We start from the raw sequence: 26,540 nt of genomic DNA, 5'->3' as shown, positions 1-26,540 counted from the left end.
AGGCGGGCGATGGCCAGGTTTTAATGAATAAGCGCTCAGATTCAAATAAATTATCTTCATAAGGAATGGTGGCTCCCCTGAATGCCCCCCCCCCCCCTCGTTAGCCTGCGGCGCTCAGCTGGTGAGAGGCGGCCTAGTCAGCTGGTTGGCGGCTCTGGACAGCTGCGCGGCAGCTGGCGGCGGCGGGCGGCAGCGGCGGCAGCGGCGCGGCAAGGGACGGCAGTGGGTGACGGGCGGCCGCCGGGGGATGACGTGGGTAGGGGCGCGGAGGGCACTACGCCACGCTGACTGTGCTTGGGGTAGAAGTGGTGACGATCCAGTGGTGTGAAGTCGTGATCATGTAGACAGTTCAGTGGGGAGAGGTCCGGAAACAATTGACTTGGTGATAGTGAGGTGTGTGAAGCGTTGGCGCTTGACGCGGAAATAACTGAGCCCGTCAAGAGCAAGTCTTCACAGACTGGTGTGACACACACCCCAGGTGACAATTGCAACAGGTAAGCCGAGAATCAGGGCGTATATAGTCCCTGCTATCGCTTGTTTTCGGGCGAATATCATGCACATGTTTATATGACACGGACGATATTGCTAAACGAAAGATTTGTTCAACGGTTCAATGAAACGTGGAAAATGCCACTTAAATATTCGATGTTCATTTTTATAACGGATTCATTTTATTTCATAGAGAAGAATCGATAAAAAATAATTAAACTCGGCTTGCTATTGTTAGTTGTTGGCTAATAAAACTGAAATGGGCCGAGAAGACATGGATGTCAAATATCGAGAGATAGAAAATTAAAATAGTATAGCAGCGCTTAACAGTTTTTAGATCATAACAGAAACAGAATGAAAGCAACTTTTGTAGCAATAATAACCTTGACAGCTTTGATTTAGCTCTCCAGTGAAAAACACCAATAAATGCGGTGGTGTAAGAATAAAATCTTGAAACTCTTTTGACCAAGACTGGTTGCTCAGACAGCTCGTAGCTATATTAGCTTGCCTTTTGCTCTCTCACGTAAGAGAAGAAGACATTGTTCCAATTTCAATTATGAATTACTGCCAATTTGTGTAAGAATATGAAATACCTGGTTGAGGCTTTGTCAAACAGGCTTGCTAACGAGCCCTAATCCGTACTTGTAAACCTTCTTGGCATCAAAGCCGGATATTTGCTCTCCTTCCCTCACTCTCCCTCTCTCCCCGAATCGAATATCTGGTGGCTGATTCATTCTCCGGTACTCCCATCTCCCTGCGCTCGGGGCGTCCCTGTTTCACCGTCAGTCAAGGCCACTGTGCACTGCACTGTGCACTGTGCACACTGGGAGAGGAGCCGGTGCACCGGGAATGTGCACTAATGACCGGGAGCTGTCGGAAGGCGGCATCGACAGCACACATTCCAGGGCTGACTGAAGGGAGGCTTGGCTGCTGAGAGAGCCGGCCTGAATGCCGGTACTTGTGGGTGTGTCTGTCAGCTAGTGTATATATGTATATGTGGAGATGTTTAGACAGGAGCATACCGGCGGATGTGCTGGCTTGAAGGGTGTTTATGTCCGTTGCAATGGGTTTAGACTTTGACAATTTATTAGCATGTTTACGTCGAAATGGCACCTAGAGTATAGCGCTGGATAGCGTTGAAGCGAATCTCTGCTGACTTATAAAACAGTATGGATATTGTTATACTTACCCAAGAAATGGAGGCCACAATATAATTTGAGAAGAACATGTAAATTCTCTTTTTCAAAAGAAAACAGCAATGATTAGGAACCAGATGTAACGTAAACAACAGGCGATAACAAGGGCACCTAACCTCGCTGGATATAATTATATTCTATATATCTATAGTTATATTTTAAAGTGTATACACTTGGTATACATATATGGCTGCGACATAAAAATGTGCGCAAGGCTTCGGGATATATACTTTACTAGGGTACGACTCTCATCGTAAACAGCTAACCCAGAATCTTGTACTTTTTAAGTCAATTCATATTACAGTATGGATAGATCTACCATCTACGAACATTTATCTACAGCATAGATCTACCAGCATGGATGTAAGAAACAATGCCTTGCTCGTACTATCAAGTGAAAGGTAAATCATAAAAGCATTACAAGAAGGGCATGAAAACAAAATAAAACCAACGGGCAACGATAAACATCGTTTTTCGCAGTGCATTTCTTGTAATGGACGCTTTGTAAACTGCATAGCTTACACACGGATAAACAATGTCATTTTACATTGCTATCTCTGATGATAAGCAATCAAGCATGTGTCTATTTAAAATTCAGCGCATTGTTTTTAAGTATGTTTTTACAGACTTCCAAGCAGCATCCTGTTATGTCCGCATAATCTGCCTAATCGCTGGCCAAACAATGTCCATTCATACCAGTAAGGCACCAGGTTAACATGTCAATCTGCCCTTATTTTGACAACGATATGTCTCAAACACATTCAAATGAGCGACATCGACGCACGCCCATCGCCATTACGGCCCAATTGACATGTGACCCGGGCTGGGCCGGCCCGGTGCCGGGCGTCCGTCCCTCGCACTGATTGACAGGTCGGGTCCTGTCGGTAATGACCGTGTGACTGTGGCATACTGACCCGGCAGTCCCCGCGGTGACCTCGCGTACTTTCCCGAGCCGACCATCTGCATACGGCCCGTCAAATAAACGCGCGGGCCGAGCGCAATGGGCGTCAGGGGCGCGGGTAGTCAGCAATTTGCGATGGTGAAGTGGGCGGGACACAATTGAGGTTTGTTCAACCCGATTTATGACTCGTTTGACTTGTACTGTACCCGAAATAACGTTCAAGTGACATCCGGAGCCTCGCTGGCGCACTATAAAAGCGAAAATTTGTGTCAAGTGAAAATGAATATCTACGATGTATAGTAAGTTGTGAAATATGGTGATGAAGACTCGAGTGACTGCTACTAATGATCAGTAGAAGGGAAGCCACGGAAACATTTATCGTAATGCAATGTCGTTTCACCAATAAACTGTACTCAAAGAACGAGTGCATCCCACCATGCAATGGATTTATTGGCTAACTCAAGTTCTGGTATTTCAAAACACATGCGATCAATGCAACTCTGGTGTGACCCTGTCATATTTTTCCCAAGACTTGACTTGAGAAACCTTGACTCATCTGCATCTTTAAAAAAAAAAATCATGGGAATAACTATGATCTCTGAATTTTCAGTTCAGCCTGACCTGAAGCCGAATGTATGCCTGATTACATATTATGAGAAAATGAGGTAGGTTTTCTACACCTATTGCCGACACGGAAAGTAGCCAGGGACGTAGCCAGGGGGGGGGGGGGCACGGGGGCCATGCCCCCCTCCCGAAGGCGAAAACGAAATAAAATTTAATGAAAGATAAAATAATAAGAACAGCTGCACCACACACCCAAAAATAGTGGGCCAAATCAGAGGAGTTTTCCTTTTTGGAGGGGGTACGACACTATGGCCGCGACCTGTGGCCCCTCTCTGAGCAAAATCCTGGCTGCGTGCCTGAAAGGAGCACCACCTGCAGGTTGCAAGATGCCTTTTAATTAGTTATAACCCATCGTTAGATATGCATTATTTTGTAGAAAACAGTGTATGGTTTCAGATCAGAGTGAGACCCACATCAATTTCATAGATTTAAGAATATTGAAAGCATTGTTTTGTCTATCCTAAATACGAGGTCAGCAATAGAAGAATTTATGTAAAGATGATGTCTGATGGCCCATAAAGTATGCCAAGATGGAACGCATCGTCATTTCTTCTGGTTCGCCGAAACTCCTAAGTGGAGTGCATCAACCCCTAGTCCGGCGCGGGTTAATTGGCCACCTCAAATGACTCTCAGTCATTGCCACGAACTATCAATCGAGCACAGCAAATCACAAATCACTCCGAACACAGCCTCACGCCCGGCATATCCCACGGTCCATTCCTGAAACAAATCACTTGGCGCACCCCGGCCGTGCCACGCTTTACGAGTGCTACAACGGTCGAACATGAAACGGACTCGGTCGTCCTGACCGGCGCCCATCGCGCCCTGCAACTGGTCACGGACACGCCACCTCGCCGTACTCGTCCGAGCGGGTACGGCACACGGCCTCGGCACCGCTCCGAGAGGCTCGCCCTCCTCTCCTGACCGCTCGGAAACGTCGTCCATCGATAGGTCAGAGGTGCACGCCGCTCGGCTCACAGGAAACACAGAGTTACGGTCGGTCCGACTGCGCTCTCTCACGCCACCAAGGCCTGGGAACGCCGGCCGACCGGGCGAGCTGCACCGACCGGGCGCGTTTTTACCGATTGGTGTGGGTGGTATGTCTGTAACGGTGACGGTCGACTGATTGGTGATCGGCGCCGGAGACTCGGTGACCGTGGCGGGGTGGCACGTCGGAAGGCCAGGATGCCGCCGGTCACTGGCGGATAAATCAGGTCACATCCTTGAAAGGCTTTGTAGGGAAGGTGACGAGCTTAGTGCAATGTGAGTGAATAAGCTGGCAAGATGATTCCCGCTTAGAGCTCCTCGATCATCATTCACGGTATCCTGAGAAATAACTTGTTGTTGTTTATGGTAGAAAGTTTGCAATTCTTAGTACCGACTCATAATGCACACTTAGGTGTTCTTTGTAGTGGCATCGCAGCAACTAGGACAAGTAGCTTTGATTACGGTTCACTGCACAATACAAATTAATTCCGAGCAGTGAAAGAGCTGTGACCTCTAACTGGAATATGTGTACAGGTAAATAGCTACGACTGATTTTAAATATACTGATACTATCACTTTTTATTTATAATTCCTACGGCCATGCCTATCTCATTCTGTTTTATTCGAATGATAAAAGCAAGTGGTTGGCGTCTAAATCTACAGGCGATTGCTTTAAATGAAGAATATGATTTTATCACTTTATTATGCATAAATTGATCATCGTATTCAAATGTCAGGTAATGTAGCTCCTCACTTTTTAAGTGTCGTCTTTCCCGTTCAGCGGAACTAAAAAAAAAATTATTGAAAGAGTCCGCAAAATGATGCGTATCTCTGAAACATTCATTGTCCGGTCCACTGTCCCAGATACGATCGCCTGTCGTCATGGACGCTCTGTATCGCTGTCCGCGGTAATAGGCCTAATTTTACCGTGCTGGACTCACGACACTATGTACTGATACTAACTACTGCTTATCGTGCCCCGTTCCCCGGCCCCGGCCCTTCCACGGTATATCCTTTAGTTCCCCGCAGCTGCCGCTCGTCACGTCACGATCTACATACGATCGTCACGGCTGAGGTCGAGCGTGACCAAAAAGCAGCTGCTGCGGTTTGCCTCCTTCCATCCCTCCCCGCGGCCCCATCACGTAACTTCATTGAGGCGCGGGGAGCCAGGAACAGCGGGCGTCTTCCCCTCCCTCTAATGGTCAGCTGACCCCGGGGTCTCGCATTGTCGGTTGGTCAAGGATGATGCGCTATTTTAGGGCAGGACCACCCCGGCGACCAGCGTGCTTCCCATGGACTGCTTGCCTTTCCGTTGGGGATGTTGAGCAGTGAATGGGGAGGAAAGTTGGTTTAAACGTTTGAAGCTGACGATAGCGGTGACAGTGACGTTGGTAATGGCGATGATGATGACAGTGACAGCCTGATAGTTGGCCTTACAGCCTGACAGTCTGACAGCAGCAGTGGCGGTGACGGTATAGTGATGTCGGTCCATCGTTCCGTGATAACCTTGCGTTGGCTTCTAATGAGTGACGTGCCTCTCCCCATGCCAGCTGTTTTATAGTCGGCCTCTCAAGCTCCAGGACTGTGCACATTCGTCCATCCTCGCTACCAACTGAAGTGGCCTCACCCTAATATGTGTAATATGCAGCCACGGGAGCCACATGGCTCGGGCAGTACTCGTTTTATAGGCGCAAATTAGTCAGTTTACTTCTTTGTCTAAAATTGCAGCGCCTCTCTGCACGGTTTCGTTCCTTTGATCCAGCCGCAATAGTGCACGAGCTGGTCCTTCCCCTTGAACACTACATGAAACAATTCAATGCAATAACAGATGCCGTAAAAAAGTTTGAAATCAACCTATAGCCATTGCAGCCATGGGTGCTTTGTCCTATCCGCTCTGCCACGAAGAGTGCTGTTTGCGTCGCGTGCGTCCGTTTTGCAGATACCGTAACAGCCAAACACCTTGGCTCATACAGCACAAAAATGGCGCTCCTTGGCCATTTTTATGCGGGTCAGTCTGGTATGTTAACAAACCCCGTGCATGACGTCACGGGCCGTCGGCGGCCCTCACGACAGCGCCATATCCGGGCGGCTCGGCCGGCGGTCGGTCGGCCTGATTAGAGCGGGCTCATCTCGTGATAACCCTGGCCTGGCCGGAGAGGCCACAAAGCTGCCGAGTGGCCGCACCGCACTGTCTGAGGGCTCACCAGCGTGTGGTGGCGGTGGCGGCTGTAGGTAGACGTTCTTGAGGCCTTATTCTGAAATCTGACGATACTCGTAGCCTGACCACCGCTCAGAAGTGAGACTAGGCGATCACTTGGCTGGCTCGGCGATTCCCCAGCGTGATTCGACGATCGTTGGAAATACCTCGGCGATGGTCCCCTGCCCCACGGGGACTGATACCGTGCGAGAGGGTCGTTTGCACCCCGCAGAGGTGCGTCAGACTCCCGGCACACATTCCATTCAGAGCAGCTTGGTGCGAGACAGCCCTGGGTGCCGGGTGCAGGGGTGTAGGTGCGTGGGTACGGGATGTTAGCGGTGCCCCGTTGGGCACAGATTGCAGAGCGCTCCGTGGATACACGCCCCGGGGCTGTTGGCAGTCTGTGCAAGGCTGGGATGTATGGACGTGGTATGCGACCCGGGGGTGCCGGATCGCTGCTTGATTATATGCTGTGAGATCTGAGAGTGGGTTGGCCAGGTGCGTAACTTTCGTAACATTCTGTCGAGACTGGCTCGGGGGGAGGGGGGAGGGCGGAATCCATAAGAATTGCAAAGTACATATTTACAGGTAATGCAGGTCGTTTTCTCATAGCTCGGTGCGTCAACAAACCTCAACAAACTTTGCAACTAACGCTATATATTTCGCCCAAACGTACTGTGTACACTGTACAGCCACAATATGCCTAATTTACGAGTACATGCAACGTACCACTAAGCAACTGGGAATTTTGCTTCATCCTTTTCATGTGCTTATATGCTCTCTTTTTCTCATTTTCGTGCTTCCACCAGTAAAATTACAGTTATACTATCATGCACGAATATATCATAATCCTCACGCCAAATTTATTTTTTCGAAGCTTTGAAAGGAGCCGTGCTCTGGCAAAATAATAGCAATGCGGTTAGATAACAACGTGCACTTCATTCAAAGCACTGGACGAATGTACAATGGATTCTGCACAAAAATATCGCACAAAAACTGCCGAGATATACTGCCGCCAACCTTTGAGGTAGGACAATGCCCTATGCAGTGGTTTTATACATCGCCCGATCTACAAAATATCTGACTTTTTGACAAACCCCTTGAGTGTTCGTAACCGTAACCCAGGCACCCGTGTTCCGATTGGATACTATTGTGCTGCACGTGACGGGAAGGCCCGGCATTTTTCAGCACATCACAACTAAACCTGAAAACTGACATGTCTGACGTTTCTCCAAATTTCTGTCCAATTAAGACTGTTGTTAGGTAAGAAAGTGCATGGCGGGGAGGAAAAAACATGCTATCTTTTCTTCTTGCCACGCAAGCCAAGCACCAAAGGCAGCTGTATACATTGACGAATAAATGTATGAACGTGTTGCGAACGGTGCAAAGCGTTCAATTGGTAAGAAGTTGGGACCTCTACAAGCTCTTCCAAGGAACATAACCCAAGAAGAAGAATTGTGTTCGTAACTCTCTAGTGCAAAAATATGATCTTGTATTATCACAATAAATGCCGGCAGTAAAAATGTCGTGCTCCCACGTTGTATGTTGATCATCTTGATAATATCCAGCTACATGCGGCAAACATTCCTGTATTAGGTCATCTATCACTGCCAAATTCCCTGTCTGAAGACATCACGCGAGCTAGTGTGGATCGAACGTGTCTGAACAGCTGTTTGCTGTCTCGCCTGTCACTAATTACAACTGTCATATTGAGTCGCAGCACCCCACGACAGTCACGCAATGTCGCGGATAATTGGGCGGCTTAGCAAAAATAGGAAATTTGGTGCCGTGATCAGAAAGGCATTACGCATCAATCTTTTGACAAACGCACAGGTCGGCAACGAACATTTTTTTAGGTGTGATCCAAACCACAAGCTGTTCTTGTGGCTTAACAATGATATAGGTAATAATACTGGAAAATAACATTAAAATTAACCAAATGTGGCAGCAGTAACCGCATATCACAACGGAAACAAAGGATGTTTTAATAATTAAATCAAAAGTTGGGCGTAAACTAATAATACAAGACTCTATCCATTATTCCATTTTATCAATAAATATTTTAGTTGTAAACTCACTTTGTAGTTTGCAACATAAATATTGATTTCAACTACACATGTTCATACAGCAATTATCTAAAGCCATTCTGGACCGCTGTGATCATGGACGCCACCCACCTTTTTTCAGTGTTCTTACTGTCCAGCATCTATTCATACGATATACGAAACCAGCAGGCCAGACTCGCCGCTGGGCGATCCTGCGGTTGGCAGATTTGCATACTAATTGCCGCCCTGTCATGTCGCAGTTCCACAGCTCGACACCTCAGAGATGTTGGAATAATTTCAGATTTCTTTTTTAGCTCTGCAGTACGTCCGAGGCTGCCAGTTTGCAGGCAAAACTCTCGGTACTTACAAGTGGGCTAACGCACAGTCGGCATGATTTTTATCACGACGGTTGACCCGGAGCCGGTAGTTTTTACCGAGCAAGCTGCGCCGTTGCCGCTGAACCGCATATGCGCTAACCGACTCTCGCTCCCCGCAGGTGAAAGGAACCGCGGCGACGCTCTTCCGCCGGCGGCGACGGTGACTTGGGTGACGCCGCCGGCTGCTGACCGCACGGGTCAACAGGGGCCGCGGGAGGTCACCGAGGTCACCCGAGGTCACTTGCGGTCGACGCTGGGTGTCAGATCGGAGAGACGACGGGAACTAGGTGGTGATTCCAAGTCATCGTGGATTCCGGGAGACATCGAAGATGATCAGAAGTAGGGTGAGTAATGCCGGGGTTTTACAGCTGGTTTACTTCCTCTGTTCGGCCTGCAATGATTGTGAATACTGCGGATCAGGATAATAGTATGATTCCCCGCGATGATTACCCTGACTGCTGGAGCGTGCCCGCGTGGTTGTTCACAGTTTCTTATACCTTGCACAATGGAAATTTATTGTTGCGTTGAAAGCAACGCCGCATGTCATGAATGTCGATGACAATATGAGAGTGAAACATTATAATCCACAGAAGTTTTTCCTTCAGCTAGGCGCTAGGTTTGCTGCCCATTAACAAATGGACAATGACGGCACTGAGCAGTAAAACGGAAGTGGCAATCAAATAGCCTTGTCGCGGAATTGATTAATAAAGCTCTTACTGCAAACTGCCACGATGTTTTGTCACTCGGTAATTAACACATCAAAGCCGTTTTACTTTCCCTCGACAGTTTTGTTAGCCATAATAGACATCAGTCGAGAGGCCGCCTTGTGTATTCGTGATAATCTCACCGATTGCGAGAATAATGGACATGTTTGATAAAATGATGGAGCGCTTAAACGTTTTAAAGACAAATTGTCCTGTCAGGAACTTTCTAGCTTATACCTCACCAGCTTCGGTGTGTCTTCCCCTCTACCATGGCCGTAACAGTCGGTACCTAAGGCGTAATACGTGCCAGGTATTACTGGCGTGATTGTTATATACTCATTACTGGCGCTTAATTTTCCGTCTTTCTGATCATCTGTCCCCCTTCCCCTCACAGCCTTCCAGCGTACCCCGCCTGGGACCGCTTCCCGTCATCGAGGAGTACACCCTGGACGAACGAGAGCTGGCGGCACTGGAACAGCTCTACGACTTCCCCGGCCGGGCCAGCCTGGCTGCCTCGTCTGTCTCCTCTTCCGCTGCCTCAGCTGTCTCCGCCGCCTCAGCTGTCTCCGCTGTCTCAGCTGCCTCAGCTACCTCCTCGATGGGAACGCCAACTGTCCGAGCCACCAGCATCATTGAAACGCTGAGCGAAATGGCAAGAACGGAGCAAAGCGGTCCGCTTGGGCAGCTGGTTCGGGAGACGGTGAGAGAGAGGGTTAGAAGTCCGCCCGGTGAGAGGATGAGAAGCCCGAATGGTGAGAGGGTTAGAAGTCCGAATGGTGAGAGGGTTAGAAGTCCCAATGGTGAGAGGTTTCGAAGTCCAAATGGTGAAAGGGTTAGAAGTCCACCCCACGAGAGAATGAGAAGCCCTCAGGCTCGAAGTCCGATTGGCGAAAGGGTTCAAAGTCCGAATAGCGAGAGAGTTCGAAGCCCAAATCGTGTTCGAGTTCAAAGCCCAAATAGCGGCAGAGTTCGAACTCCGAATGGCGATCTCATCCCAAGTCCGCACGCCGAGAGATCTCACCTCGCGGCCGGCGAGCTGGTGAGAGAGATGGTGGACGAGGTGAGCGGCGCTGCTCACCCTGTGAGACAGTCAGCAGGTGAGAGGGCCCGTCCCGCGCCCGGTGAGGTGAACGGCATCTCACCGGAGCTGAACGGTCCCTTGTCCGGATCGGGGTCCGGGGAGCGAGTTCGGCCGCCCTCAGCTGTCGACCAGAGGCGGAGACCCAGTGACGAGGGGGTGATCGATCAGAACGGTCTGTCCCACACCGGTAATGGCGGTCAGATATTCAGTGAAAAGCTCCGAGACGCGCCCACACAGCGTAGGCTGACTGGCGGAATGCGCAGCGGGTGCACTACACCAATCGACACGGAGTCGGTGATCTGTCAGCGGGCCGCGGGGGAGGGGGAAACCACTGGACACGACACAGAGCTGGGTCAGGACGAGAGAGCGGATGTCCTACAGGACTCACAAAGTCCACAGAATGTGCCGCGTCAGTCGGAACAGCGTCAGTCAGACCATGGTCAGCTGGAGCCACGTCACGAGGCTGGTCAGATACCCTGGCAGGGCTCGGCTCCCCTGGGCTGCGAGGCAGCTATTGCACGTCTCCTAGAGGCTGCAGCGCGCAGCCCACCCCCACCTGTCCCCAGCAGACGACCTGACCTGACCCGACTCAACCTACCTCGGCGCAGCAGGGGGCGCGGCCGGAGGCCGGCGCCGCCCCCCTCCGATCATGACGGCAGCGCGCAGAGGTCAGCCCACCGGGTCACGGCCCTGTTTGACCTCGCCAGAGAGGGGACCGTCGGCAAACTGGTGAGTAGGAGACACGCACGGGCCGCGGTCAGGTGAAATCGACATCAGTTCGCACAGTTTATCAATGTGTGCAAGAATAGCTCAATGCCGGATGGCGTAAATCATAAAGATACCGGGAAAACGTTGTCGACAGGGCAGGACAAGTTTTCATGTGCGGCTGTAACAATGCCGTTTGATGTTAATCGTGCCTGATTCCAATCGTTACCCGTGACTCATACGGCCGTCATGGCACATTACGATCAACAACCACACGTTGAGCTCATTGTGCAAATAGAACACGGCGAAATCACCTCTGACATTCAGCGGTGTAATACGTCATAGGATTATCTCACCATGCTGAATTTCTCTGTCAAAACACGGTCTAGCGCTGGAATTATGCTCGTCACCACAGTCCGCTTTAGCTGATCCCGACCTTCCATTTTCCACAGGACGTGGCACTGTCAGCTCTGGATCCCTCCACGGCACGGGGCCTAGCCGACCGGCACGGGAATACCGTGGCGCACGTGCTGGCCGCGTGCGGGCACGTGCAGGCTCTCACGTGGCTGGCAGACACGTGCTGCCACGGGCTTAGCGATCTGCTGTGGAAGGAGAATTCCCGTGGCCTAACACCGTGCCTGACAGCAGTTAGGGTGAGTACCGCAGGCGCTAAATGAAATCGTCCCATGACCCGTTTGGCTATCGATGCGGGCACCTTGTTGTGGTGCCCTAAAAACGCATGAACGTTTCCGACGATTTGCTTAATCGTTTTGCTACCAGTGCCAGTACAAGAATGTTATGCATAACCGTGCCTGCTATGGGATGCAAGTGTTGTTTTCAGGTGGCAAAATCTGCAGTAATCGTGTAGACAGCAGTGTTGAAGCTCTTTTGCGCCGTGGCTGTGAATTTCCTCCGTGTATTTCTCTGCCACTTAACAACCTGGTTCTCAGAAAAATGGCACAGGATTTCCTTGCTCAAGATAAGCTACAAATCAAATTGACACTTGGCGGACAGATTCATAAGCAATGCATGTTTGGCGTGTTTTTCGTGTCATGTGGCGCCTCCTAATCCTTACAACATGTGGGAACAACACTCGGGACATGCCATGTGAAGGTGCCAGCGAACACGATTATTTGAGAGGAAAGGTCAGCAAAGAACACTCAGGTGTGAAACAAAGGAGCCGTGGCGTATCAGAAGTGTACTTAGGTATGTGACGTCATATGCCGCTGTTAGAGTACCTTGTGTCGATTTTTGACACTAGAAAGGAGTTTGAAAAATTAAGGTTTAATGCCTTTTGAAAAAATGTAATTGCTTTGTTGATAAATGGCTTTGTTTACAGGAAACCTACTTGAAATATATGTATTTACGACAGGTATATAATGTTCTCTTTCTGTCATATAATTATATTTATCTGGGGCCGTATTCACGTCGACTTCGTAAGTCGATTTTCTTTCGTAGGTAAGTATAATTTGGTATTCACGTCAACACTTTTTAAGTTTTTATCGACGGAGTTTACGTGAATAAAAAATATACGTAAGAAGTAGGTCAAACTTAAGAACATTCTTCTGAAAATGATCGACGTGAATACGGCCCCTGGAACAGTAACGAAAACGAATATCATAGACACGAAAAAATTCACACCTAACTCATTTCCTCACAATTCATTGATCACAGCTCTCACATGGGAAACAATTAACCTCTCGGCAAAGTCTGCATTCTTTCTCACGCTGCCTATAGCCCATCGCCTCCCATCTCGTACAACACTGATCACAGCGGCACAGTACACGCCGCTACAGCAGATCACCCAGTAGTCGCGGTGTACTCCCGCAGTCGCCGCCCGAGTCGTGACTCAGTCGAGTCGTGACTCAGTCGACTCGGCCGGCGGACTCGGAGTCAAACAGGCGTGCACAGGAAGTCTGCTCGGTTCCCGCTCCATCGGGCACTGGGACACGGTTTGAGCAGATGCGCCGGTCGTTGAACGGACAAAAAGGGTGGCGGGCGTTTCAGCAGGGAGGCGAGAACAAGGCCTCGTTATACGGACCATCACGGAAAAATGTTTTAAACAATTATTGAGCGTGAATGGTTCTCATCCAAAGTTAATTTTTAAAGCAAAAGTTGTGTTTATATCGCAATCGCTCGGTGGTCATCATCCACAGAGAGCTCACAGTCGATACTCATTGCTCCCTCAATCTTGAGTGCCCTGCTATCCTATATGTGTTCGGCGTTTTCTGAAAGTTTCCGGTCTGTTATACTCAGTGCTTCTGAGGCGTCATGGTGTTCTAAGTGTTTCGTTGTGTTCCAGTGTGGTCGACTTGAGGTACAGTGGTTACAGTGGTTGGTTTGGTTTACTGCACCATGGTGCAGTAGCTGGCAGACTACTGTCCGTCCCGGTCCCGCTTAACTGAACTCTCTGAACTAACTGAATACTCTTTGTGTATTCCAGTGTGGTAGGCTGGAGGTGGTCCAGTGGTTGGCAGACCGGTGTCCGTCCCGGTCCCGCCTTCTACCCGGTGAGGGAGACGATTCTCTGCTGCACGCCGCCGCCCGGCACGGACAGGTCAGTCAGTCAGTCAGTCAGTCAGTCAGTCAGTCAGTCAGTCAGTCAGTCAGTCAGTCAGTCAGTCAGTCAGTCAGTCAGTCAGTCAGTCAGTCAGTCAGTCAGTCAGTCAGTCAGTCAGTCAGTCAGTCAGTCAGTCAGTCAGTCAGTCAGTCAGTCAGTCAGTCAGTCAGTCAGTCAGTCAGTCAGTCAGTCAGTCAGTCAGTCAGTCAGTCAGTCAGTCAGTCAGTCAGTCAGTCAGTCAGTCAGTCAGTCAGTCAGTCAGTCAGTCAGTCAGTCAGTCAGTCAGTCAGTCAGTCAGTCAGTCAGTCAGTCAGTCAGTCAGTCAGTCAGTCAGTCAGTCAGTCAGTCAGTCAGTCAGAGCCATGAGATCAGTCCGACTTTCATCGATGTCACGGTTGTAACATATTCATATTTCTTTCTCGGTGTCTTTTTTTGTCCCCTACCTTTCTTTCGGATATGAATTGTTATCTTTTATGTTTCAATAATTGTATTTCACTGATTGTTATTTATGTATAGGCGATGAAGCATGCTATTCTTTTGATGTTACTATTTAAGTGCTCAAAACCCTCCCGGGTATAAAGCTCCATCGCCACCACTACCAGGACAGTTCAGTATTCCGTGTCGTGAGACTCTCCTCTCCCCAGCACCATAATAACTGTCATGGAGCGGTTGAGGGGAGACAAAGCACGTGGTGTCACCCACTAGTCCAGTAGGTTGTTATGAGTCACGTGGGAGGAACAACACACCACTGGACGTTTTGGTGACGGATAGCCAATCACATTCGTGTTCGACAGCCAATTATAGTGACAGAACTGTCACATGAGACGATACAGATATTGTAGAATGCTAATGAACACTGGCCATTATTCCGCTAAATAAGGCTAAATAGGGCATTGTTATTCATGGACAATGTGAAGTAGTTCGTGTCTTGAATAAGATGTCTGCGCTGAGCGTTCCCGATATTCCAAACGCATTACGCATTCCAAGTAGCGAGCGTATCATACCGAAGGTCAAATCAATTCAATTTCAGTAATAAATATCGCTCAAATTATACTGCTCGCACAGTTAATACATCAGTTGCATTAGCGGCGGGCTGCTGTTAGCTCCATCAATAACCTGGCGGTGGCCTGACCGCAGTGGCCGCTCAGCTCGGTCCCACGGCCGGCGTTGGCCAATCGAAGCTGACCCGGCACCGGTGACCCGGGGTCACTCCGTGCTCTCCCGGTGCCGTATCGGCCGGCGCCGCGGCAAATCATGCCGCGCCGCGCCGTAAACGTCCCGAGATGGCCGTCGTGCCGGCCATTAGTGCGGTTCCAGCCACGATGTGATAACCTATGGACGGACGCAGCACCGTTAAATCACGCCCGACCGCCTTTCGTTCGGAGATAATTTGTTTGCCCAGCACCCGCTCGGCGCCGCGCTGAATTGCGAGACATTTTTTCATGGAAAGCTTTGGTGCCAACCGCCTCGTCTCGCCGTTTCACAACCTGTAAAATACTTTATTTTTGTCATCTATTATGCGCTCTGTCCTTTCTAATTATTATCCATCACATTTATGATTTTCGCTTTCATCGTTATCTTGACGTCGCTATTTCTCATTTCGGTTAGATGCATTCCATTTATTATACGTCTGATTCATGGTGTCATCATACCAGACGTTTTGTCCATGTATCAAGACATCTCAATTCTAGATCTGACTCGCCCTGCACCCTATGGGCAGTGATTCATCCTCGCTATCCACCAGCGGGGGACGTTCCCCACCCATCCCCCATAGCGCTTATATTTCAACACAGCTTTCTCCAAGATTGAAGGAGCTTCAAGACTCGAGAGCTCGGAGACGAGAGTTGTGAGCTGGGAGACGTGAGACGCGAGACACGGGGCAATCGCCATGTGACCCGAGTTAGAGATGCATATCTCCCCGCCCCAGGTCGACTCCAGTGGCGACTCGCAGACGCAAACAGCTTGTTAGGGCTGTACGGCCGCGACGGAGGAGGAATGCATTTGAATCGATGATGAGAGAGAAAATCAGAACGGGAAACACGCGCGATAAACAGCGAGGGAGAAACCCGAAAAGGTGATAATGGCTCCGGGATGAAATGCTGCGCGTTTTCAGGCATGGCGTTTGAATCCAACTCTGACAAGTTTGCGTCTGATTAGCTATCACTCATGAATGTATGTATCGTGTGAAGATTTCTTCGTAGTACATCAAATTGAATATTAAATCTCCAGTACCGTTGGCCGCATCTTTGATCCTTTGAGATCAGCGCACGATATGGTGCAAATGTTACTGACCTCTTATCCGATCATATGTGGCATCACGTGATGCACCGTATCACGGAGTCGCGCTGTTGGGTGCAGAGGCCAGCTTTAACCCTGTTCCAAGATACCGTTACCAATACCGCTTGTAATCCCGTAGTTCTGTTATCTCATTTTATTTAGCACCCAGCGCTGGAACCGAAAGGCTGCATAACAATCTAGCAAAGCATCCATTCTTCCGAAAGAAGTTGATATGAAATTACAGATAGGAACGCCTTTAAGATTTGTAGCTGATTCTATGAAAATTCCGAGCTTTTTGTCGCATTTTCTTCTATGCAAAGGCTGAGAATTGCTACAGTCAGTCAAAAGAAGTAAAAAAGAAGAAGCATCAGACATCACCATCCACGCTTGAGGCATGGCAGCAGCATGACTTCAATTTGAAAGTCTCCGCTCAATGCTAGCCAACTAGCCATATAAATACCAAGCAGTTATGTGGTAAGGTTGCGTGGTCGGTATCTCGTGTTTCGTAACGTGATGATTTCGTCTGTCGGAAACACGTCTGGAAACGACAGAGATAGCAGCTCTCGGCATGGGGCAAATTGGATCGCCAGTGAAATTTAACGGGTATTAAAGGTAGCCGCAGAGACGGGAGACCTGCCTTCTGCTGACAAATTATGTTGTGAGAGCGGGTTAAAGGTATTCCGTAACACATTTACATATATAAAAATCAAAACGTCTGTACGTATGTATGTATGTATGTAACGCGTCAGTCACGCTTGGCGGGCTATTGCTCCGGAACGGTGCGGGCTACGGGGGTGAAATTTTGGACATAAGTCAGACGCGTGCATCTGTTTGTCGTATTAAATTTTGGTGGGGGTGGGTTCGGTGGTTTGCACGTGGCGGGCGCATCTTTGCGGGATTTTGGGCCGCGGCCGGCGCCGATCAGAGAGCACGCGCATTAGCCTCAGTTTCTTCGCTTGCCAAACTGAGCGAAATCAGAGCCGGAAGGTCACTGACCTTTGGCAATGAATACCGGAACAGAGCACCGCCGGCCAGGAGGAGACGCCAAATTTATTCTGGCAATAACTCGGCCGTTACTGGGCCGATTTTAATGAAAATTGATTTATTACGCTGCGCGTAATGCTGTCCCTCTAGTTCACTTATATAAAAATCAAAACGTCCGTATGTATGTATGTATGTATGTGACGCGTCAGTCACGCTTGGCGGGCTATTGCTCCGGAACGGTGCGGGCTACGGGGGTGGAATTTTGGGTGCAAGTCGGACGCGTGCATCTGTTTGTCGTATTAAATTTTGGTGGGGGTGGGTTCGGTGGTTTGCACGTGGCGGGCGCATCTTTGCGGGATTTTGGGCCGCGGCCGGCGCCGAGCAGAGAGCACGCGCCTTAGGCTCAGTTTCTTCGCTGCAAAACTGAGGGAAATCAGAGCCGGAAGGTCACTGACCTTTGGCAATGAATACCGGAACAGAGCACCGCCGGCCAGGAGGAGACGCCAAATTTGTTCTGGCCATAACTCGGCCGCTACTGGGCCGATTTCAATGAAACTTGGTTTAGTGGACTTGAAACTTGGGTTCTTACGCTGCGCGTAATGCCGTCCCTCTTTACGCTGCGCGTAATGCTGTCCCTCTAGTTTACATATATAAAAATCAAAATGTCTGTACGTATGTATGTATGTAACGCGTCAGTCACGCTTGGCGGGCTATTGCCCGGGAACGGTGCGGGCTACGGGGGTGGAATTTTGGGCGCAAGTCGGACGCGTGCATCTGTTTGTCGTATTAAATTTTGGTGGGGGTGCGCTCGCCGGTTTGCACGTGGCGGGCGCATCTCTGCGGGATTTTGGGCCGCGGCCGGTGCCGATCAGAGAGCACGCGCCTTAGGCTCAGATTCTTCGCTGCAAAACTGAGTGAAATCAGAGCCGGAAGGTCACTGACCTTTGGCAATGAATATCGGAACAGAGCACCGCCGGCCAGGAGGAGACGCCAAATTTATTCTGGCCATAACTCGGCCGCTACTGGGCCGATTTTATTGAAACTTGATTTATTACGCTGCGCGTAATGCTGTCCCTCTAGTGCTTGTTAATTTCCATATTTACACAACACTGAATAAGCTCATCTTAATAACACCTTATCAGCTAAATTAGTGCGCTATTAAAGCTGTTATAGTTTGTTAGGTCAACTGCAGTACACGGTAGAATACCACGCTGTTCCAACTACAATAGGGCGACACCGGAGGCTCCTACGCTGGAAAAGAAAGCAACACCAGGGACTGCAATTTCTCACAAGTAACAGGCCATCAAAAAGCGGAAAGACTATGCAGTTGGATATACAGGGTGATCCAAAAAATTTGGAACCCCTAGCAAATGTTTATAAGTCCGAAAGTATTATTGCGAACACCATTAGAAAGAGCATTAAATCCTCTATAAAATCACGTCAAATTGGTGCATGTATGTTGTAAAGCATTGGCACATTATTAGCTTTTGGAATGAGCGTCAGAAAACTGAATGAAACGAAATCGCCAAATGTCAACAATGCGCTGAAATCCGTTAGCACTCTATCTATTGTCTTTTTGCGAATAATACCACATCCAAATTCAATTTTATTACCTGAAAATTTACACAGAAGCACACAGTAGAACAGATACCTACACGCGTCCTAGCTTCCGCTGTTCATCCCAGCATGTGCCTAACGCGAGCTCCGTGGTAGTCAAGCAGGCCTGCAGTTGCTTGGGGACAGCTCCGACTGCGCGGACCAGCAGTCTCTGGGACAACTGGTCCCATCAGATTCAGGCCGCCAGCCTTTCCTTTCCTTACAATGGCACGTGAATGAGCTATTTTTATTCATGAACCTCCAACAAGCGACATGAGAACAGCAAACCGTCAATCACTGATTTGCGCATAATGTTTAAAACCGTTTCACTGAGTTTCGTGACACAAATTTTATAGGCAAATGCCTATGGCCATATTTATAATAATAATTAGGTTCAATCAACTTGGTTTTATAGAGAATTGAACGCTCTTTCTAATGGCGTTCGTAATTTGTCAATAAATCGAAAGTTTTCTGACTTACAGACAATTTAAGTTAGGGGTTCCAATTTTTTTGGATCACCCTGTGCATAATCCTGGCGAGTAGGCAGACGTCAAAAATTACCATTATAAACAAAGCTATCAAGTACAAGTGCTTTGTTTTACTTCTCATGGACCACCAGCTGCAGCAGCGCCGCACCGATATATTTACATTGGGGGTATCGGTCGCAAAATTGCGACCGATACCCCCTAACCCGACGACGACGAAGTTTTGCTAATTCAATTCGAAAGCTCCGACCCGAACGATTTCTTGTGGAGTTAACCCGCGAGTTGCTGGGGGGGAGGGGGGGCGTTAAACGCCCCCACTTTTTTCGCCGGGCCATATCATAAAAACGGCGCGCCGCAGGCGCGCCAAATTTTAAGTACCTGTAGGGAATTGATTGAAGTTTATTGTGACAAAGTTTCAAAAAAATCGGTCGGAAAATTTTTTGAGATATCGAGGTTTTAGTGACGTCATGATTTCTGAGTTTTCGACCAAAAACGGCATATGTTCAAAAAATCATATAAAATCACAGAATATACATACAGACATACCGTAAACGCCATTAGACTGCCAATACCATGAACAATCAAATGGCTATCTTCGATTATTGATTATCGTTCTGCATTTTCCAAATTCTTGAACTGAAACTTGGCAATTTCTCGTGACTACTTGACGACCATGATACATGCATTTCTTAAATTGAACTTTTTGAGCCAAACACGTACACATATGATAAAATGAATGTCACCATCGTGTTCTACGCCCCAAATTACCCATAAAACATGTGTCACGGGCTGCGAATATCAGTTTTGATTTTCGGGGATTTGTGCCTACCCGGTTGACCTGACCTTGACCCTGACCTGACCTATGCTTGACTGACCCCTACATGGAGCTGACACTCTTGTAGGCCTTATATGATGGATTGTGCACCGTTTTGACAGAGTTTATGACGAGAGGCGCCCATTGCGAAGTCCTGAAGTTCATGCTACTGAAAGCCCGATTTCAGGTGTTTGACCTGACCTTGACCCGACCTGTGACCTCAAAATTCAGCTTTAAAGTACTCATCTCGTCGCGTTCTTTCGTTTGCCGCCTCGTGCGTTTCGCTGCGCCTATTGGTTCTCGAGTTATCGGCTGGGGCGTTTAACGCCCCCCCCCCCCCCAGCAAACGGTGGGTGGCGAAATACCCCAGCAACTGCCGGGTTAAATCCTCATTCTTTTAGGTATTACATTAATAAACTCCACATCAGGTCCTTAAGATCATTTCACGTAGGTAGCAATAATTTGCCATACAAAGTCGGGCAACACGTTACATGACCTTTATTATTGTATTAACTTCCTGACACAAACTTAAGTCAAAAATATCATGATTTGCCTATAACTTACAGCCCAGCTATTTCATTCAGGAATTGCTCATTGGTTGGAATCGCCGACAGCACACCCTCCACGTCACCCTGCCATTGACGACGATGTCGTCCCACGCAGCGGCCTTTAGCGGATATCTCCACACCATCTCTACTGTCCAACAGGACACGGGGCTATTTTTGAGCGATTTGCACATAAAGACTGGATAACTATAGGTTCACAGAGGCAGGCACGCCACGTATGTGCACTAAACTGGGCGAGCCGGTCTGTGCAGCAGACGTCATCGAGACGGCTGACGAGACTCAGATGTTGACGAATATGCTGGTTTGGCTGCCACGATCAAATATCACTTCAAACAGAGTGATTTAAACATGGAATGTTAACATAAAACATATGGAAGATATGTTACTTTGACACTTTGATGCCCATGGCCCAGCATCGCATTGTTAAACTATATCAACATCGGCTGGGCACGAAGCGATGTCTTATGCATTTAAGTCATTTTAGTGAGCTGATGTGCCATGAACTAATCCGGATCATCAGCTGTGGGATTACAGTCGTTCCAGTGTTGTTATCCAAGGTTGAGGTGTTTCAAGGCCACAGTACCGTCCGATCGGCGATTGATAGGAAGCGGTAGATGGGAATAACGTCAAAATCGATATAAGGGCTTTTTCTAAAGATGACCGGCATCTTTTTAGGGACAGGACTACCTGTCATTCCCTGTCGAGCGGATCCATTAGCAGATCGAACTGATCTCGCTCCATATCTACTCAGTTATAAAAGATGACTGAGCGGTAAATGCTTTGGTAATTTTGCGAACTCGGTATTTTATGTACCTACTTTTCGAAGAAAGCGTTTTATCATGTGTGATTTATGTCTTTCACTTTCATTGTGGATTTGGACCATTCGTGCAACGCCAGACTCTGCATGACGATACTTTTCATGCACGCCTATTTGTGAGTTGGCCAATTTAAGTTTCATGCTTCATGATTTACTGAGGGGGAATATTTGTTTCTGGTCCCTAAAAAGCTGTTTCTGGCACCTAATTGCTGATCAGCCCCAAAATGCTTATTCGACCCTAATATCTGAATCTGGCACCTAATTGCTTCCACACAGCCTAAAGTTGCCAGATCGTCTAGTTGAACTCCGTATTTGCTGTTTGCTGATTCAGCACCAAAACCAAAACATCCAGCACCTATTTTATTCCACGTTTGCCTACCTAATTCGCGTAATCTTCCTGATTTTATGTATCCTAACAACATGAACGTTGCATTCGGTGATGTGAAGTGCCATTTTCGCCAGTGGAGATAATGATTAATGCCATTTCTAGCCAAAAGAGAATCACTAGCCAGCTATGGTGCAGCGTAGCAAGACGCTCCTATAGGCTATACCATCCCGCTATGTAGAGACTATGAGATTATTGCACCCTCAGCCATTTTAACGTGAAAAGTTTGGATCCGTCGCTTCCAGCCAGGCTCTCAGGTCATAAACTGGAGTAAAGCAAAATGTCAACTCTGAACAGACATGCCACGCAACCGGCCCTCTTTTCAATATTATTAGCTTTCTGCAATCATCGTCTGACTCCATCTCGATCAAAGGCAGCATCCGGTTTCTACAGGGGCGTTTGACTCACCGGCCACACAATAACCAAAAACAAAATCAAAGCTTCATGCACACATATGCCATACGTAAGAAACGGATGAAAAAGGCACAACCACGGCACAACTCTGCGCGGCAAACAACGGACAATGTCCCACGCAAGATCCCGCGTTTCTTCAGCGGCCTTGAACGGAATGAAAACATTACATTTCTTTTTTGGAGCTATTTGATGACGTCAAAAAATACAATACCCGTTTTAATGGTCAAAATCGAGACAATTACTCACAAAAATGTTTCCCTTTAAGCATTACAAATAAATACTTTTAAATATTTAAATGACATTGTTTTTTTCAAACAAATTAATATTATTTGCTTACTTAAACGTCATATACAATGCTGAGATCACTACGGGGCTGTCTTAGAGTGTAGCTGCACTGGCAACCTTTAGGCTAGACTCCAGGGGTCATTATACCAGAACAACATGATTCTACCAGCCAGTAGTTCATTTTTCTACTAGATTGGTGCTACGCTCAGCATTTAGGTGCCAGATTCAGAAAAAAGAGTAAGGCGTACCGATGGATAGGTGCCAGAAACAGCTAATTAAGGTCATTTTCCATGATTGGTGCTGGTATCCACCAAATAGAAGCTGAGGACCAATTTTGGGGCGAGTCAGCTTTTAGGTGCCAGAAATAGCTTTTCTGGGACGCAATTAAATGGCGTCCTTTACTGAGGCACTTGCCGAATCAAATGGCGAAATACAAGCAAATCCAACCACGTAAGAAATGCTCAGAATGTTTCATGAAACAAACCAGAACATGGAAAATGTAAAATGCAAATCGTACCGTGCACTGTTCGCTGCGCCCTTCATTCCCTCCCCTTTATGACGTCACTGATATCTCTCTGCTGCCAGGTGGAGATCGCCAGCTGGTGTGCGGACCGGTTGCTGCAACACAGGGCCCACCTGGAAGGCGTAGACCGACGTCGTGACACTGCCCTCCACCTGGCGGCCGGAGCGGGAAACACACTGGTCTGCAGGGCACTGCTCGACAGGGGGGCCGCCGTCACCGCCCGGGTAGGTGCGGGGGGGGGGGGGGGTAAGGAGGAAGTGCTCGGAAGAAAGGCGACGGATAAGTCTGAGTTTTACATGAGAATGCTGCTCTAGGCGAAGTCGATAGGGCTAGGATGGAAACATCGATATGGCCAAGTGACTATTGCCTAGTCGTCTTTAGAGATCAGGTGCACCCTAATGCATTTTATGCTAATAATGCTAAATCATGCACATAAATGCCTTTGGCGAAGCTGAAGAAACACTCTGCCCTAAGATTCCTTGCTGTTTTTGAACTTTATGCTACGGTCACTTATTCACGAAGTGATCCTTCGCAGGTGTGCCCCTCCCCTCCCTCCCTTTTCTCCCAGCACCGGCAACTCACCGTTCCCAACATCGGTGAACGGTGAGACATGCCTCAGCTGTCGAAGAGGGAAACAGGCGAAATGCCACCGTTATCTGTACTGTACACTTTTGCCGTTCGAGCACTAATTCCCTGACCTTGGATTGACACAAGTTCTGCAACTGCAACAAAGACAGTGCCGCATAACTGCATTTAGAACAACAAAGGCACTAGACGGTACTGTAAAAGTGCATTAGGTATGACTGCATATCGCCCAGGCTGGCCTCCACAATTCGCCATTGCAGCAACGATGAAAATCACACATCTACTGACACATGGGCGACGTGACTTTACCAACAGTATCTACCGAAAACCGTGAATAGGTAGGTATGTTTGCTCTTACCCATTGCGTAATGCGTAGAGCTGAAGATCAGTTAGATCACTGTCCCTCTACTCTTTCTTCAGAACGCCTGCGGTCTGAAGCCGTACGACGTGGCGGCTCAGACGGGTCACCACGCATGCGCCGAGTACCTGCTGACCTTTGAGACCCTGGCCGACCTGGCCGGTGACTTCTGCAGTCTCGAGGTCGAGGCAGCGCGACTCAGTCGAGACAACGCCGACTACAAGGACAACTTCCGGTCAGTGCAGTGCCGGAAATCGGCTTCTCCCGACAGAGGAAATCGGAGTTCAGGGGAGCTTTGGGAGTAATCGATGTCGATTAGAGTTGCAACAGTGAGATAAATCGACTGAGGAAAAGATCAATGCATTTAGCATTCCACTCGAACGCACCAAAGGAAATATGATTATCAGCTACATATCGCTTATCAGTATCCCACGACAAATAATTGAATTGCTTCATGAATGTAACTGAATTGCCTCTGGAAACCTTTGCTAAGCTAAAAACACCTTTATTTTTTCCATGACCGTGCTTCTCCCCCCAAAAGGCTCATAACGTTAGAAATGCTCCATTTTTGCCCGGCCTTAATGACGACCGAGTCCGCTGACCGCTTTTCTCCGCCGCCTGCAACGTTCCTGAGCGCTTGCCTCAGTATTACCAGTATGACTCTGCAGCCCTATGTAAGATAAACGTTTCTAATCGAATCCGTGTGCCGTCTTCACGTCGAACTATTTGTGACTTCTCCCGCACGTTTGTCTGTGTCACTCATTATATATCCGAGGCCGGAGGCGCTGTTTTATAATATTCACCCCCACCCTCGGTGTGTCGCAGGGAGGTGCTGTCTGTGGCCCGCCGGCTGCTGAGGGAGCGCGCTGAAATGCACGCCGCGCTGCGCCAGCTGCGGGACGACTGGCAGCTGCTGCAGGAGCGGCTGCTGCGGCAGCTGCAGCTGGCGGCTGCCGAGCGACACCAGCTGCGCAGGCAGCTGCAGGAGGCCGACCCGGCAGCTGAGCCCGACGAGCCGCAGCTGGGGGAGACGGACCCCGCCCAGCTGGCCGAGCAGTTGTCAGCGTTGCTAGATAGGTGGCAGCAGTGCAGCGTCCCGGTCGCCGAGACCGCGCTGTGCGAAAGCCAGAGTCGACTTCAAGTGGCGGAGACGGCCTGGCACCGGCTCAGGGCGTCCAGAAAGGAGCCCGCCCAGCCGCTGACGGAGGCTCAGGAGATCGTCAGGTGGGTGGGACGTGGCAGGGAGGGACTGCTGTACTGAGGTCAAAGACTGGTGGACTGAAGTCAGGGACTGGTGGACTGAGGTCAGGGACTGAGGTCAGGGACTCACTTATCCGTGCTTCTATCCTCAGGATACTGAAATCCTTCTCCTCCACGCCGCAACCCCCCTCCGGGCTGGACAGGCAACTTTATCTCATGCGGGCTGCTCCCTTGGAGCGGCACCGCTGCTCCTGAGGGAGCGCACCTCGTAGCCGGGTGCAGTGAGTGCCTTGGGGCTGGGTGGCCTGTCCTCTGGACGGGCTCAGCCCCGGCGACTCACTAGGGTGCCTGCCCAGACCAATGTCTCCCCCTAATTCCTATCATCCTTCCGGCTCTGCAATGCTCTTGTCGACCGAAAGGGCCTAACCCAACAAAACAACAAAACAAAGGTCAGGGACTGGTGGACTGAGGTCAGAGACTGGTGGACTGAGGTCAGGGACTGGTGTGCTGAAGTCAGGTATTGAGGTCAGGGACTGGCGTATTGAGGTCAGGGACTGGCGTAATGAGGTCAGGGACTGGCGTAATGAGGTCAGGGACTGATGTACTTTGGTCAGGGACTGATGTACTTTGGTCAGGGACTGGTATACTGAGGTCAGGGACTGATGCACTCGGCGACTTCTCTTCAGAGATCATTCGGGATAACAGCATGAATTATGATCTGGACTTGTGAACTCAAAGGGCAAGGTGTCAACCAGACTCTGTAGTAGGCAATATTAGGAATGTGGATACGCCTTTGCTGACAAACAATGCCTTTTAGAGCACTTTTGCATAACGCATTACTGATCGATGGACATGCATAATGCATATCACGCCAGGACCACCCAAAAGCTACATGTACGATATTCATGTGGCGATGCTAATGATTGATGTTTTCTGTGAAGTGTCCGCTAATACACCCTCGCCCGCACATGGGGGGGGGGGTGGTTGCCACCCCCCCCCCAGGCAGTCTTTCTGCTCTGCACTCAACATTTTTAGAGCTAGAAGGCTGATTTTTCGTATAGCTGCTCGTCTATCCTTTCTTGATGTCCACTGAAAATTTCAAGTTTCTGTGATTTTTGGTTTCGGAGATATGACCTTGTTTTTCAGGTCATGTCATGACCCAAATGGCCTATTCTCAACATCTTGCGTTTGCCATGGGCCTTGTGAGCTTTTGACACCCTGATTTCGGCCTTTTTTGCCAGTCTTACCTCCCACCTATCATGGAACATGTTGTTCGACGATGTACAGGGGTCAAGGTCAGGGTCAAGGTCAACCTAGGTCATCTAAGATAATTGCGTTTTAGGCAAGCTGAATTTACTTTTTGTGAAGTTTTTTGACCGCATTTT

At 48.9% G+C, this 26,540-nt stretch overlaps 1 protein-coding gene across 1 annotated transcript in view; it reads left to right on the top strand.

Moving 5' to 3' along the window:
• The first annotated feature begins 226 nt into the window (after positions 1–226).
• Positions 227–26,540, top strand: part of LOC122391482 — a 29,915-nt gene continuing 3,601 nt past the window's right edge. The window contains exons 1-8 of the mRNA XM_043385429.1: positions 227–494; positions 8,936–9,160; positions 9,915–11,330; positions 11,759–11,959; positions 13,750–13,863; positions 23,075–23,236; positions 24,018–24,190; positions 24,781–25,179. Coding sequence (XP_043241364.1) covers positions 9,146–9,160; positions 9,915–11,330; positions 11,759–11,959; positions 13,750–13,863; positions 23,075–23,236; positions 24,018–24,190; positions 24,781–25,179 — 2,480 coding nt within the window. The 5' untranslated portion in view covers positions 227–494; positions 8,936–9,145. The remainder of the gene's footprint in view (positions 495–8,935; positions 9,161–9,914; positions 11,331–11,758; positions 11,960–13,749; positions 13,864–23,074; positions 23,237–24,017; positions 24,191–24,780; positions 25,180–26,540) is intronic.

The sequence above is a fragment of the Amphibalanus amphitrite genome, unplaced genomic scaffold (genome assembly GCF_019059575.1).
Source record: "Amphibalanus amphitrite isolate SeventyFive unplaced genomic scaffold, NRLGWU_Aamphi_draft 000439F_arrow, whole genome shotgun sequence".
Taxonomy (NCBI): Eukaryota; Metazoa; Arthropoda; class Thecostraca; order Balanomorpha; family Balanidae; genus Amphibalanus; species Amphibalanus amphitrite.
This window is presented reverse-complemented; position numbering and strand designations above follow the sequence as displayed.